Source organism: Saccharomyces mikatae, assembly GCF_947241705.1.
Source record: "Saccharomyces mikatae IFO 1815 strain IFO1815 genome assembly, chromosome: 9".
Taxonomy (NCBI): domain Eukaryota; kingdom Fungi; phylum Ascomycota; class Saccharomycetes; order Saccharomycetales; family Saccharomycetaceae; genus Saccharomyces; species Saccharomyces mikatae.
In genome coordinates this window covers 104,054-120,356 of record NC_079264.1, presented here as the reverse complement: position 1 = coordinate 120,356, position 16,303 = coordinate 104,054, and the positions used below count along the sequence as shown (strand labels likewise).

At 37.3% G+C, this 16,303-nt stretch overlaps 6 protein-coding genes across 6 annotated transcripts; 4 read left to right on the top strand and 2 right to left on the bottom strand.

The window, feature by feature from the left end:
* Positions 1–317: 317 nt before the first annotated feature.
* Positions 318–7,481, top strand: TAO3 (Tao3p; the record flags this gene model as incomplete). The annotated part of the gene is made up of 1 exon (XM_056223131.1): positions 318–7,481. One exon carries the CDS (start codon positions 318–320, stop codon positions 7,479–7,481), a length of 7,164 nt encoding a protein of 2,387 aa, XP_056082753.1.
* Positions 7,482–7,870: 389 nt separating this feature from the next.
* ASG1 (Asg1p) lies at positions 7,871–10,909 on the bottom strand (the record flags this gene model as incomplete). Its single annotated transcript, XM_056223129.1, has 1 exon — positions 7,871–10,909. One exon carries the CDS (start codon positions 10,907–10,909, stop codon positions 7,871–7,873), a length of 3,039 nt encoding a protein of 1,012 aa, XP_056082752.1.
* A 531-nt stretch (positions 10,910–11,440) lies between these two features.
* FKH1 (forkhead family transcription factor FKH1) lies at positions 11,441–12,889 on the top strand (the record flags this gene model as incomplete). The annotated part of the gene is made up of 1 exon (XM_056223128.1): positions 11,441–12,889. One exon carries the CDS (start codon positions 11,441–11,443, stop codon positions 12,887–12,889), a length of 1,449 nt encoding a protein of 482 aa, XP_056082751.1.
* A 281-nt stretch (positions 12,890–13,170) lies between these two features.
* On the top strand, positions 13,171–13,806 carry CSM2 (Csm2p; the record flags this gene model as incomplete). The annotated part of the gene is made up of 1 exon (XM_056223127.1): positions 13,171–13,806. One exon carries the CDS (start codon positions 13,171–13,173, stop codon positions 13,804–13,806), a length of 636 nt encoding a protein of 211 aa, XP_056082750.1.
* Positions 13,807–14,264: 458 nt separating this feature from the next.
* RPL16A (60S ribosomal protein uL13) lies at positions 14,265–15,166 on the top strand (the record flags this gene model as incomplete). The annotated part of the gene is made up of 2 exons (XM_056223126.1): positions 14,265–14,295; positions 14,598–15,166. The coding sequence occupies 2 exons, from the start codon at positions 14,265–14,267 to the stop codon at positions 15,164–15,166; spliced, it is 600 nt and encodes a 199-aa protein (XP_056082749.1).
* Positions 15,167–15,345: 179 nt separating this feature from the next.
* Positions 15,346–16,290, bottom strand: FLX1 (flavin adenine dinucleotide transporter FLX1; the record flags this gene model as incomplete). The annotated part of the gene is made up of 1 exon (XM_056223125.1): positions 15,346–16,290. One exon carries the CDS (start codon positions 16,288–16,290, stop codon positions 15,346–15,348), a length of 945 nt encoding a protein of 314 aa, XP_056082748.1.
* Between the last annotated feature and the right edge of the window lie 13 nt (positions 16,291–16,303).

Below are 16,303 nucleotides of genomic sequence, written 5' to 3'. Positions count from 1 at the left end.
CGAATCATAAGTATGGGCCAGTTTTAGTCCACTTAATGTTACCACCCAGACTACTTCAAGCTTTCCGAACTAGCAACACCAATTTTAAGGGCAGTTGATTAACTATCAGAATCATATCACTAACCACGAAGCGACAGCCACACAGGAAATATACATGGAATTATAGAAATCAGGATAAAGGATTCCATAAATACAAAGGAAGAGCCAACGTGGATTTGAATCTTTATAAGAGGGCGTGAGTGTTCAAAGGGTGGCGATTCAGGTTAGTTATTGTCTTTCCATTTTGGAAATTTCTTTTAGTTCTATTATACGTTATAATGGCCTCAAGATTTACTTTTCCGCCTCAGAGGGATCAAGGTATTGGTTTTACCTTCCCAATGACAAATACAGCAGAAAATGCAGACAACAACCAACAGATATCAATAGACATTGATCCTTCAAGTCAGAACAATCTAATAAAGATAGACGAATCACCTCGTGATACATTTCCTCTGCAGCAATCCGTCGCCAATGCACCTATTATCGATATTCCATCTCCTATTGATACTCCAGGAGGTGCTTCTTTGAATGATCAATTACTCTTACAACAACAGCAACAACAAGTAACAGGAGAATTTCGAGCCCCTATACAAGCGTTTATTGAGGAGCAAGGTGATCAAAAGGATATTTCAACGATAATACCTGAACGAGAAAAGCAGCCAAGTATGCAAGAGCCAACGCCCACAGAAATTGCAGCAAAATCTGTAGCAGAGGATTACGTAACTAATTTGAGGCAGCAAATGGCTACAGATTGGAAAAGCCCTTCCGAATATGCTCTTCATATACTTTTTACAAAATTTATTCGATATGCGGAGAACAAATTAAATATGTGTTTGCAACAACTAGTCATGGCGGAACCTCCAATTGTAGAAATTCTCGGGGAAGGAATTGATCCCAGCTTTGATGAAATTATCAAATCTCTAGGTCATATTGCGAAAAAAAAGCCGAAACCAGTCATTGATGCCATGATGTTTTGGAGGAAGACAAAATCTGAAACGGCCAATTCAGCCTCTGAAGAAGTGGAAAAGCTATTGAAAGATTATGAGTTTGAAAAGGCACATCCTTCTCAGGCACATCCTTCTCAGGCACATCCTTCTCAAGCACAATTCCTGCTGAATAGGCGGCTATCAAGATCCTCTAGCAATACAACTTCGAAGTATAAACATAATAACAGTACTAATGGCCTTCCTAGTATGAAAAGGCATGCTTCTTCATCCTTTAACAACAAGGTTCCCTTGCTCAAGGCCAGTAATGGCAACAGTAGCGCCATTTCAAGTCCATCTATAGCCAACTCACAATTGAAAAGTTTAGAAAACGCAATTGAAGTAGCAAAAGAGGAAGCTTTTCTAGCAGATAGAAAATCTCTGATCAGTATATTCATTCTTTGTAGAGTTCTAAATGAAATTGTCAAGCAAGCGCCCAGCAACGAAGAAGAAGATTTATCCGATAAGCTAGAAGAGATTGTTTTTACTCAGTTGAAAACCACTGAACCACTTTCTATATCATCCAGTTTGATCAAGTCTTCTAATTGGAATTCGTTTGCTGAGCTTCTGGGCTCTATGTCTGAAAAGAAATTTTTGTCAGTCAGTGATCGATTTATAGCTGATTTAGAAAAAATCCCAGCGTATATACCCGCAGAGTTGGAACCAAGCACACATTTGTTAATTCTTGGTATGAGGTATCTAAAGTTGAGGCATTATCCGCTAGAGAAATTTGAAGAAAGTGCAGATTTTATGAAAAGTTTATCAAAGTTTTTTTCAAAAACTGAGAATTTTCCAGTGTGTTTGGCGTATGCTGAAGTTACTAACCAATTATTATTGCCTTTGGCTGGTTCACTGACAGCAGAAGTTAACCATCCCACGTGGGTAGAAGCAATGTCTACTTTATTGAATACGGCCAAGCGGCTACAGGCCGATAATAAGTATTGGATAAGTGGTTTTAAACTAACAGTTTCTGTTTTATGTACATCACCGCCTAATTTATTTTCTAAACAGTGGCTATCATTGTTGGAGGCTAACGCATCAAAAGTTAAGTCTAAAAGTTTAAAGGAAAGAATTTTTTTTGCAGTTGGTTTATCGAGATTAGTTTGGGTTTATCTTTATAGATGTCCAGAGACTTTAAATAATACTACCAGGACTCTTACCAAACTTTTACAGTTATATTTGAACACAAGGAAAAAGGAGAATTGGATAACCGGCGATTTTGGACTTTTAAATCCGTTGACAGACGCTCTCGTATCAATTGGGTTCTTACATCCAAATTTTTTGATGGAACAGGCTCTAATTCCTCTGATACGACAATCTTTTAACGGCTCTAATTTGGAAAATATCAACTATGAAAAACTAATTCTGACTATAAATACATACAAAGGTTTATTGGTTACGAAAGAGAGGCCGAAGTTTCCTGAAGATGATAATAGACTATATGAATTAAATTTAAACAACATCACATTGAACCAGGCTCAAGAAGCCTCCTCCATAAACCACAATGAAATATCGGATTACTTTTACAGATTATTCCTTCTGTTGGATTCGAGCATTGGTTCTGAGGTTTGGTCCCCTGAAAATCAACACCAAAAGCCGTCATCAAACGCGTTCAGCCCTTTTAGCTTTAGCTTTTCCAATGACAACGATTCAAGCAAAAACAATTCTCTTTATGTTATATTGTTTGCTACTATCATTGAAGCAATACCTTGTTGCCTCTCTATTTCACGTGCTATTCCTTACAAATCTACAATCGAGATTTTATCAAGGAACGCTGTTCATTCAGAAGAAATTATTTCTTCTAGCAGTCAAAATGCACTAAGGGCATTAGCCTCTAAAAAAAATCCATATACACTAATCACTTGGTTTGCAAAATATTCCTTCGATTTCGATGAAAAGACACAGTCAAGCTACAATATGTCATACTTATCATCAAAAGAGTATAACAGGTTATTAATGCTTTATGTGGAGCTTTTGGAGTGCTGGCTGGAAGAATTTCAGTCATCTAATAAAGAAGAAAATAAGAAAGAAACTGGTTTGGATGGAATTCGCTTGTTGCCAATTGATCCAGAACAAGAAGAAAGTAACGAAACAGAAAAATTGGAATGGAAGAATACAGTAACAGTTATTGAGGAAGTAGAAGGGAATGGTCTCTTTTTCCTTTGTTCACATGATGCAAGGATTCGTAGATTAGGTATTCAGATATTAAGGATTATATTCAAGTTTGACGAGGCGATGATGGAAAAAACCGAAAAGCTATCAAATGGACATTCGAGATCATCATCCCATTTCGCAGCTGATCGTGGTACAAGACTTATTGATTTATTGAATGAGTGTAATACTACTACTCTAATTAATCCACATAAAGCAACATTAAGTGCAGTTGAAAAAACAAGGTTTAGTCGACTGAATTCTAAGTATAAGAGGGGATTACTCATTAAACTCGCTGAATCGGAGTACGGGGTGGATGCTGCTTTATGGCAAAGGGCTTTTCCCAAATTATTGGCTTTGGTTTTCAAAACTTGTCCTATGGCAATGGCATTATGTCGATCTATTGTTTGTATAAGACTGGTGCAAGTACACGAGATAATTTTGCAGGTAGCAAATGATATTGATTTCAAGCCCAAAAATGTTTTACCAGAAACGATCGTCAACCAATGGAAGCTATATTTGATTGCTGCATGTACCTCATTAACGTCCACTTTTGACCAAAAACTGCACATTCCATCTAAAATTCCTCAGCATGGTAGGAAAAAGAGTCAACAAATCTTCACCGTTCAGCATCAGAAGATTAAATCTGCGAAATCAATCTTTAAGATGGTTCTTCCTTTATTAAATGCAAAATATATTATGATTAGGGATGCCATAATAACAGGACTAAGCTCAATGAATATCAACATTTTCAAAGCTTACGTGGAGGCCATTGACGTATTTTTAGTGGCATGGAAGGAAGGAAGTTCCAACAACCAAATCAGAGTGGAAATGTTTCATATTTTGACTATTTTATCGCCATACTTAAAAGCGGATATGATATTTAATGATGAATGGATACTTCGAAAATTATCAGAATTTTTGCAGAAAACAAAACAGTTTCTTGAGAAGGACTCAGTACAAATCTCCTACGAATATCAATCACTGCGAAGCTACTTTGCAGGCCTTATATTGAGTTATTATATGGCAGTAAGAGAACATCCACTCATCGATGAATTATTTCCATTCCAAGCCCGTGCATCATGCTTTAATTATTTAAAAGAATGGTGTGGCTATGGTGAGTATGAACCTATATCAGAAGAAAGATATGCTATAATGATCAAAAATACGGAAAGTAGTAGAGATAGAACTGCTATTACTACTGGGATAGAGTTCCAGAAAAACAGGCTACAGATGATCGTATTAGAAACTATGGTTGTTTTATGTTCTGATCCAATAACGCAAACGTTGGATGATAATTTAGAGTTACCCATTGTAATTTCTTTCGATACCGAAGATTTACTTTCTTGGATTGAAGCACTATTCGACTCCGACAACACTACCGTAAAAAATCTTGGAGTGCGTGCTTTGGAAAACCTTTTGGAGAAAAATAGGGAAAACTATAAACTATTCAGAGACGTTGCGTTTCAATGTGTTTCACACCATTCGCATCCTTCGGTAGCTGTATTATACTACACTACACTTTGTAAATCCGTTTTGAAATTGGATAACTTGGTTTTAGACGAAGATGAACTAGTTTCCTTGGGTTTATATGGACTAGTGGCAGATAGGGAGGATACTAGAACGTTTGCTGTTGATCTGCTTTCAGCCGTTGAAACCAAGTTGCATAATTCCTCTTATACCAAGGTATTTAAGGAGAGACTTGCAAACTCTTCAAAGACTGTTTACAAATCTACTGCAAAGGAAATTTCTAGCATATTCGCCGAATTGCTTTCCCAAGATTTGTGCTTGAGAATATTCTCCAGTTTGGTTAGAATACTTGATTTGTTTCCCTTCGAAATAAAAAGGGATTTATTGGTGCTTATGGTACCTTGGGTAAACAAATTCACATTGAAGTCTTCAGAAGAGATGGACACCTTTATGGTCCTGAATAATCTGTTTTATATTACCATTGATCTCAACGACTCTTTGCCGAACGAAGTGGAGCAGCTATGGATTTCCTTAGGTAAGGGCAATTCTTTCCAAAACATTCATGTATCACTGGAGTACATCATAAATTCTTCAATGAATCATTGCAATCCATTCTTTGTTCAGTATGCAAGAGATATTGTGTTATATTTGGCCAATATTCCCGGTGGCATTGGGCTACTTGATACTCTATTGAATAACTTAGAACCCAGGTGCATGGTTCCTTTAGCGAAGCATACATTTTCTGAGCCAGTAAACAATAATAAGTATTCCTTTCTAGGAAATATCTGGGAACGTCTGAATTATAATGGAAAAAAGGTTATTTTTTCGAAGGCTCAACTTTCGATCATCTTTTTAGTGAATTTGTTAACGAACTTGAGTGAATCTGTAAAAGCAAAAATTCCGTTACTATTACATATGTCCATTTGCTTGCTGGACCATTATGTTCCGCTTATTCATGAGAGTGCCTGTAAGATCGCCTCTACATTAATTTTTGGGTTGGCGCCAAGTAACGAAAAGTCTGAGGAAACTGTAAAATTGTTAAGAAATAAGCACGCTCTGTGGTCATATGACAACTTGATGAAAAAAGGCGCTAGATCTCCAAAAACCATGGATTTACTAATAAGGAATATTATCTCTATATTCTCAGATCTAGATGAATTCCAAGTAACTTGGCAAAGAATAGCTTTGAAGTGGGCCACTACTTGCTCAGTAAGGCATATAGCGTGTAGATCATTCCAGGTGTTCAGATCGTTGTTAACATTTTTGGATCAAGAAATGTTGCGTGATATGCTTCATAGACTCTCGAATACTATATCGGATGGAAATGTAGACATTCAAGGATTTGCCATGCAGATCTTAATGACTTTGAATGCAATCATGGCCGAACTTGATCCAACCAATTTGATCAGTTTCCCACAATTATTCTGGTCCATTACGGCATGTTTGAGCAGTATACATGAACAAGAATTTGTTGAAGTATTATCATGTTTAAGCAAGTTCATTTCAAAGATCGATTTAGATTCTCCAGATACTGTTCAGTGTTTAGTTGCCATTTTTCCCTCAAATTGGGAAGGTCGCTTCGATGGTTTACAGCAAATAGTCATGACTGGATTGAGATCTTCGGATTCCTTAGAGATTACATGGAAATTTCTAGATAAGTTGAATTTGTTGAAAGATAGCCGGATTATAGCAAATACAGACTCTAGGCTACTTTTTGCATTAATAGCGAACCTCCCAAGATTTTTGAATGCAATGGATCGCAAAGATTTTACGGGCATCCAGGTTGCTGCAGACTCATTAATTGAGCTAGCAAATGCATACAAACAACCTTCACTCTCCCGATTAATAGATTCTATGGCAAAGAACAAATTCAGGTCAAAGAAAGATTTCATGAGTCAAGTAGTTAGTTTTATATCCAGAAACTACTTTCCCTCTTATTCTGCTCAAACGTTGGTATTTTTACTCGGGCTTTTGTTCAATAAGATTGGATGGATCAAAGTTCAAACTCTAGAGATTTTAAAGTATGTTTTCCCTTTAATTGATTTGAGAAGGCCAGAGTTCATTGGAGTTGGGGCTGATTTGATATCTCCGTTGCTAAGATTGCTATTTACTGAATATGAAGCAAAAGCTCTAGAAGTCTTGGATTGTGTGCCTAATGTTTCTGGGAGTAAGATGGATAAGGATGTCCTAAGGATAACTATGGGAAATAAAGATGTGAAAGACAGTGATAATGCTACCACCACTTTGTTTGGTCTGCCTGAAGATAGCGGTTGGTCCGTTCCTATGCCAACAATGACTGCGGCTACGACAAGACATAATGTTCATGCAGTGTTTATGACCTGTGGTACAAGCAAATCTGACGAAATCTCTGCACACGGATCGGATGATTTGGATGCAGTTATCGAGTTTCATGCGGATGGTGAGTACGAACTTGGCAGGATGGATACAATTGTGGAGTTCCACGCGGATGGTGATTACGATCTCGGTAGAATGGATACAAATGATTCAATTTCTGTTGTAGAAGAAAAGGACGCTTCGTTAAGTCACATGTGGGCGGAATTGGATAACCTCGATAGTTTTTTCACGAAGGATACAAATGTGCCGAATATCTCTTCAAAAATGGGCATGGGAATTCCACATGGACGTTCTGATTCAATTGAAACCACTCGAACTGATCAAACATTCTCTTTCGAGTCTGCCCCTCAGTTGTATGATAAAAAGGTCTCAGTTATATTGAATAGAAGCCTATCTAGAACACCATCTAATGTCTCATTTAAGACCCATCTGGCTGATTCATTTGCTGTAAAAATAAACAGGAACGGAAAGCCAAGAATATAAGTTGAGCTTTCTTTAAAAGATTTTCATCCCACTTTTGTTTATGATGAAACATCGAAAAATGGAGTTATAGATATATTTGTTAATTTAAAGGCTAGATAATCATATAAAGACACTGACATCTTTAACTAAAAATATTTATGTTTTTCTATGAATATTATACTGTCAAAAAGACAGGTCAAAAACGACTGGGCAGGATATTGACATCAAGAGTAACTATTGTCAAAATGAATGTTTTCTTCCCTTGGTGGTAGGACCATTTACCACTATTGCTATTATTGTTTATATTAACATTAACGTATAAAAATACACATATAAACGTTATGAGCTATTTACGTTGGGCAAATGCCACGGCCACAATACCATAATATATAATTCAAAAGTTAATCGCTTCATTCGGAGGGGTAATTTAGGGGTAGATACTTCCCGAATAGTTGAGCATCTAGCTGATCGAACACTCCAAGAATATCGTTCGAGTCAGCTATACTATGCTCATTTTTAATTTCCATATCTGGTGACATCTCTCCTCTTTCTTCTATGTTCATACTGTCTTGTGAAAGTGGCATTTGTAAATGAGCAAACCCTTCATAAGTTGGTGAATTGTTATCCATTTTAATGCCGAAGTCATTGTTGTTAATAGCATTACTATTATTATTAATATTATTATTATTATTATTACTGTTGTTGTTCTTATTGTTACTATTGTTATAATTGCTATTATTGTTGTTCTTATTGTTACTATTATTATTATGATTATTATTATTAGAGCTATTAGTATTATTAGTATTATTAGTGTTGTTATTATTATTATTATTATTATTATTATTATTATTATTATTATTAGTGTTATTAGTGTTAATGGTGTTATTATTATTATTATTACTATTATTATTATTGTTGTTGTTGTTGTTGGTGGTGGTGGTGTTATTAGTGTTACGGGAGTTATTATAATTGTTGCTAATGACTTCAGAGTTGAGGTCATTTGATGCATTGCTTTTACTACTGTTGAAATCAAATTCTTTGTTATCAGGGATGTCGACGTCATTCTTGACAAAGACGTCATCAGCAGTATCAAGCATGTTTGGTTGACTGTTATTGTCAAGTCTAATATCAGTAGAAAGGAAGCCGTTAGAACTTCTTACATTAGACATATTTACCATCCCTTGAGATATTTGGTCTTGCTGTTGTGCATCATTTAATGGATTGTCAGAAATTGGTGTATTATTCAAATAGTTTGCCATTGTGTAATCAGTAGTATTTTCGTCATTCTTAGCTAATGAAAAGTGACTCTTCGTATCCTGAGAAGAAAAAAACACGGGCGGTTGCAAAGACTCCCCCACATTGTTTTTGAGAACTGAGGGATCATTGGCGACCAAGGAAGCATTTTCGTTGGATGGAGATGAATGTAAGGCGGTAAGCTGAATAGTTTTCGAATTTAACTTTTCAAAGATTTGGTTCAATAAATTATAGGTTCTACTAGCGGCCATACTAGAATCTTTAAGCTGGATAAGAACACTTCTTCCAGTTTCTGCATCTTTTAAAATGTCGTAATATTCTCTGGCGCTATCTTTATCAGGAAGTTGTGCTTCATGGATGTAAAATAAAAGACCCGCCACGGAATAAAAAATCGTATAACAGGCATACCAGTATGAACCAGTTAATAAATTATTACTAACCATTTCTTTTGCTAGTTTGATAACCGTTCGAGCTACGGCAATAGAATTTCTTGCTCTTCGGTAAGATAAGGGATCCACATTCTCGGTACTCATATTACGCGATAAATAATGAATGAAAGGCCTGTACAATATAATCTGTACGTGCAAAAAGGATAAATGCAACAGACGATTTGCCCTTTCATATTCAGGATCAATATTCTTGGCGTTAGGTATCAGTTCTTTGGGTAACGAATCCAACCAATTTCTCAACTTTAATTCCAAACTAGTCACGGTCTCATGAGATATTATATTACTAGTTTTCTTAATTGGATATAGTTCAGAAATGATCTCATTTAAAATCAAAAATAATTTCGTATGTTCATTAGAAATCCCTGTACTTGACAAAACAGAATGTTGATTTTCAGGTAAGTATGCTACCTCAGTAATGTTTTCATCAGATAAATCCAGGGGTAGAGTTTGATCAAAATCATCAGGAGAAATAGATCTAGGTAGACCTAGCATTGCATTGATGTAAACGTCCAGTTTGTAGATTGTGTAAAAAAGGCGTTTTCTCATTTCAATTTCTATTGGACTAAAGCCAGAACTGGAGCTCAATTTTCTATGAAAGCCTGCTCTTAAAGCACTTCTCATAGCCACACCAATATAAGTATAACACGTTGACAAACGTGCGGAACATTGTAAGAATATAAACAGCATCAAAATCGCTTGTATGGAATTCAAGTCACGAGCATTTGTGATATCGATTAGTTTCCTAGCTGCAATGAAGTACTTGTAACCTTCATCCTGTAAAAACTTCTCCCTTGACGAGTCATTAGAGACAATGGACTTCGAGAATAATGCACCCACAGCAATAGCCGCGTAGCATAACGGTAAAAATTGCATCTGCTTGGATGTATAATTGTTCGGATCTGTCTCATATAGCTCATCTAATTGCCTAATGAAAGATGGTCTGTGATAAAATCGCAGGAGAACACAGCAATGTTCCCAAGTACTTTTGACGAATTGCAAAGCGATTGCTTTTGGTGGTAGAATAATTTTTATCTCTCTACCAACTGGAATATTGGGGTATGTTTCTGTATTTTCTTGCTCCCTATTGTTGCTGGAGGCACTATTCGAGTCACTTTTCATATTCGGTAAAAACTCATCTGGACTGGAATTTTTTGAATTTGAAGAAAGCACTGGCTGGATTGGAGAAGAACTGTCATTGACTATTAAGACGTATTCTTTCACAGTGTCTTCTAGAAACGACTGTGAGTCCCTTTTAAAATTATGAAAGATTTGTAAGAACACAGGAATATCCAGATTATCTATATCTGGTAACTGCGGAAAGACTTCGTCAAAAATTTGCTTGTACCTGTCAATCTTCGATTGCAATCTTGTGCTCTTGGTCTTATACTTCCTTGGTTTAGACATGTTATTGCTTGCAGGCATCATAGAAACACCCGGCAAAATAGCTCTTTCTGTTTTAACACTTGAAAGAAGTTTGTTGGGGTTAGAAGCGGCAGCGGCCACTACAGCACTTGATGATGGGCCAGCAGCAGTAGCAGCATTGCCCAACGCTAGAACTCCGGAGTTTCCGGAGTTCTGCGTCCTCTTTGTGGGCTTCTTATAAGTACATTCATAAGAGTATACAGTACAATGGATACACGGTTGTTGACCATCGCATTTAACTTTTTTCTTTCGGCATTCATCACAGGCTCTTGTAACCCTTCTTCTCTTGACAGACTGTTCCCCTTGTTGCGCTTGTTCCGGCATAACGCCCTTATCTATTTCTTTTGTATGCTCCTTTACCTTCTCTCTTACTTTATGCAAAACAACTAAAAAAAGGTGTCTTTCCTTTATTCACCTCTTTGAAATTTTATAATCAGTTTTATGAAAATATCAAGTTTTGACTATCTTCCATGCAAGCAACCTCCTCAACAATAGAAGATCATGTCCAAAGAGATAACTCCATTACTGTAGTCACTTTTGAAAAAAAAATCACCATAAAAAAAAGAAGTCATTAGGGTTAACACTCATAGGTCTACCGAAATTTTAAAGGAGGGCATTAGCAAAAAAATAAGGTGAATTTTAGGGTAAAATATTTTCAGAGTAGGCTATTTTCTTCGGATGAGGTAAACAAGAAACTGGAAAAACATAAACAAATCAGAAACGGTATAGAAAGAGAGAACAGGATGCTGAAATTATTCAGAAATAGACTGATTGTAAATAATATCAGGGCAAAGGGTAAAGGTTATCAGTCCATTTATCGGGAAAATAGAACACTTGGTGAGATAGTATTAATAGATGTCTGTTACCAGTACTGAACAAAGGTATAGTGGTAAGTATAGTTCGTATACAGCCCAAGATCGCCAAGGGCTTGTCAATGCAGTGACATGTGTTCTTAGCTCATCAAGCGAGCCAGTGGCCGTATCAGGCGACTATTCTAATAACTTAAGTATTGCAAGAGAGGTTAATGCGTATGCCAAAATTGCTGGATGTGATTGGACCTACTATGTGCAGAAATTAGAAGTCACTATTGGTCGGAACACAGACACTCTGAGCATGAATACCATTCCAGGCACTATTGTGAAGAAGAATATAGACATTGACCTTGGTCCTGCCAAAATTGTGTCTAGAAAGCATGCTGCTATCAGGTTTAACTTAGAGAGTGGATTGTGGGAACTACAGATATTTGGCAGGAATGGTGCGAAGGTCAATTTTAGAAGAATTCCCACAGGTCCAGACTCTCCTCCCACAGTGCTACAATCGGGATGTATTATAGACATTGGCGGAGTCCAAATGATTTTTATACTGCCGGAACAAGAAACCATCATTTCGGATTATTGTCTGAATCACCTCATGCCCAAGTTGTTATCCACGTATGGCACCAATGGTAACAATAACCCGTTGTTACGTAATATCATCGAAGGTTCTACATATTTAAGGGAGCAAAGATTACAAGAGGAAGCTCGATTACAAAGACTAGACCACCTGCACACCCCATTATCATCTTCATCAGAAGTTAACGCATTAGCAGATCCGCATGGAGATACAATCATGGTGGAGGAAGAAGACGAAGACGAAAATTATTCGAGAGGGGGGATTAGACCAAATACTTACACGTCCACTAGCAACAGTGTTATCCATAACAACGCTTCACCCCACATAGAAAACCCGTCAGACTTGTCGCTAGATGAAAACAGATACATCAAACCACCACAGTCATACGCATCGATGATCACCCAAGCGATTCTTTCAACACCTGATGGCAGTATTTCATTGGCGGATATTTACAAATTTATCTCGGATAACTACGCATTTTATAGGTTTTCTCAGATGGCATGGCAAAACTCCGTGAGGCATAACCTGTCGCTAAATAAAGCCTTCGAAAAGGTGCCCAAGAGAGCCGGTCAGCAAGGCAAGGGGATGAATTGGAAAATCAGTGATGAGGTTAGACGCGATTTCCTCAATAAATGGAATGCTGGTAAGTTAAGTAAGATTAGACGGGGTGCATCAGTGACAAGACAATTACAATTACACATGTCAAAATTTGGAGAAATACCTACCCCCGCGTCTTCTTCAATAGATGCAAGGGAAATAAAAGCACAAAAGGTGAAAAAATCCATGCATGCTGCTAGTCCGATCTTACGAGAAAGCACTTTACCGGTTCAAAAAACTCAACTAACCGGCCAAATTCCACCTACAACGTCAATGAATGTAAGAACGAACGCAAACGTGAATAATTCCTCTTGAAACTCTAATTCAGCCCGGATGGACCCGTATGTAATATTAAACTACAAAGAACAATGACCCCGTTAAGAAATGTTTTGCATGGCTTAGGGTAACGATTACATAAACAGAATATCTCGATTTATATCTTTATATTGAATAGATTGTTGATTCTTCATGACCTCTTTCCTTTGTTTGTGTCATTAAACGCGAAACACCCATTAGTTTATTTACTTTAACAATAGATTAAGAAGATGACCAGGAAAGAAAAAAAGATAAAAAAGAAGGGGCTGCAAGCGGCAAAAATGAATTACGAAGATTTAGAGCTAATAACCGTTTGGTCTTCACCAACAAAGAGCAATCTGTGTCAATTCATCAAGAAAAATCTTTCGAACGAGCATGTTCTTACCCAGTTGTTTTTTATTGATGCTACGAGTTCATTTCCGCTAAATCAATTCCAAAACCTTGTACCGCCAACCCTGCCAGAAAACATCAAAATATATGAGAATATTAGAATCAACACTTGCCTTGATCTCGAAGAACTGAGTGCCATAACGGCAAAGCTGCTACAAATCTTATCCGTGAATAAAATAAACGCTCAAAAGGACACAGAGGACGCCGCAACAGTATCGCTAAGGATCATCCTATATATCAATGGTTTAGAAGTTATGTTTAGAAACTCTCAATTCAAATCTTCTCCTCAGAGGTCGCACGAATTATTGAGGGACATTTTGCTCAAATTACGTGTAATGGGGAATGATGAGAAAGCATCCATAAGAACGCTATTAGAATTCCCTAAGGAGCAGCTGTTGGATTACTACCTCATAAAGAACAACAAAACAAATGTATCATCTGTGCGTAACAAAAGAAGACGAGTTAAAAATGGAGATTCCCTTGCTGAGTATATCTGGAAGTATTATGCGGATCTATTATTGGAATGATTTTATAAGATGACCTCACCAAGCATCTGTACACCTAATAGCACCTGTACATTTTATTTGAAATATATGAATTATTTTCCGCGTCGCGCCGTGTACGATGGTTTATTGTAATATGGCCTGAGGTTAGGCCATTAGATCGTTCTAGGAAAAATATGTTCTGCCTGGACGGACTACCTTTACGCGAAACTTCTGCTCCTGTATTCATACTGGACTGCTAGTGGGCCTCTCTCCCGGCCTTCTAGCCAATTGTATGTAGTAGTGAAACCCTCTCTAAGCACAAGCCTGAGAATCTGCTATTGCAATGGGTCAACGTAGGTTGTGCAGGGACGGGCAATCTTGGGCTGCTACGTAGTAGTAATTATATTCATCATTTACTAAGTATAATATATTGATTGCAGTGTATGATTGAACATGTATGTTTTATCTTGAAGACATAAGGTGAAGAACAAATCGAGAAGATGTCTGTTGAACCAGTTGTTGTCATTGATGGTACGTAACATTTATCAAATTTATTGAGTGTTTTTTCCTTTGTCCAACCACGAGATTGGTCCATAGTTCAAACCATATACAATTCCACCCCTCAGAAGATATTAAAGATATTTTACACACTAGAAGAAGGAGAGGTGAACTGAGTACCCAACAGAATGTGTACACTCCCAAAGCACGGAGATGGACCGCAAGATGGAAGTCATGAGCAGGAAGAACGTACGCTTTTTTTTGTAGGATCATTACTAACAAATTTATTTATTTTTTGAATGAGTATTCATTCATAAATGATAATCTTTGATCAGGTAAGGGTCATTTAGTAGGTCGTTTAGCTTCCGTTGTTGCTAAACAATTGTTAAACGGTCAAAAAATTGTTATTGTTAGAGCTGAAGAGTTAAACATTTCTGGTGAGTTTTTCAGAAACAAATTAAAGTACCATGATTTCTTGAGAAAGGCTACTGCTTTCAACAAGACCCGTGGTCCATTCCACTTTAGAGCCCCATCTAGAATCTTCTACAAGGCTCTTCGTGGTATGGTTTCCCACAAGACAGCTCGTGGTAAGGCTGCCTTAGAACGTTTAAAGGTTTTCGAGGGTATCCCACCTCCATATGATAAGAAGAAGAGAGTTGTTGTTCCACAAGCATTAAGAGTTTTGAGATTGAAGCCAGGTAGAAAATACACTACTTTAGGTAAGTTATCTACTTCCGTTGGTTGGAAATACGAAGATGTTGTTGCTAAATTGGAAGCAAAGAGAAAGGTTTCATCTGCCGAATACTATGCCAAGAAGAGGGCTTTCACCAAGAAGGTCACCTCTGCTAATGCTAACGCTGCTGAATCTGATGTTGCTAAACAATTAGCTGCTCTAGGTTACTAAGAAATTTAGAATAGTTTTTCTTTAATACTTTACATTTTGTAATATAATCACAAATATTTTCCAGAAATAATTAAAATAAAATAAAAAAAACCGTCCCTCCACAACTTCTTTTCTCTCTATTTTTCATTCTTCTATCTTTCGGTATTTACACGGAACTAAACTTAGTATAATATGCTCCACTAGAGTCTATGTTTGAGGTTTTCGTACACACAAAACGTGATGCAGGTGGATGGAATGGCTCGGAGTAGATTTGTTGATAGGCCTTTATAAAGTCCTGCAAAACCATCATTAGCAATAATCAGTTTTACTAAAGGAAAAAGCCTAAATTTCTGCTCATTAGCCTTGAAACTTTGTAAGTTTGATTTTAATAATTGAAAAGGATAAACTAAAGTGACCGAAATCATTTTCCCTAACGATGTAATTTCAATGGTTTCGAGGTTTGTTAAATGAATGTTCTGGCCACTTTCTCTTTTCCGTCGCAATTTTCTTTGCTTCAACGTATCGTAAACTGTGAAATACAAAGCACCTTGGGAAACGCCAAATAGAGCAGGTACAAGCCCCTTCCACAGGCCACGCAAGCCCTCCTTTCGTAACAGTTGCTGAACACCATTGTATATCGATGTGTATGCTCCCTGAACACCTTTACTTGTAGACATTATTCTTGTCTTTATAACCCAGATCGGATTCGTCAAGATAGCCGTCATTAAGCCACTGGAAGCGCCTGCAGACAGATATATTAGCGAATTTATCTTGTGGTCATTGCTGACCCCTTGGAATTGGCTCTGCCCTGGCTTTTCCACTGCCTTGTATATCAGGTCCTTCATGACACCATAGAGGCCGAAATAAACCCCCCATGCAATGGCGTTTCCAAACAAATTTATGCTTAATCCACGGTACAGTTCATTTATAACCTTTGACCTACTACGCCCAGTGTTCGCCGATGAATGTATGATCTCTTTTATCACTGCAAATGGACCATAGTGGACCTTTTGAGCGCTTGTAGCAGATAGCTGCAAACGAACCTTGAGTAAATCTAATGGATGCACTACCAGTGTGGTTATGCATCCCGCGCTCAAGCCTGAGATAACCTCCTTCTGTAATGGCGTCCACTCGTGATCAACCATATTATCGAAGCCT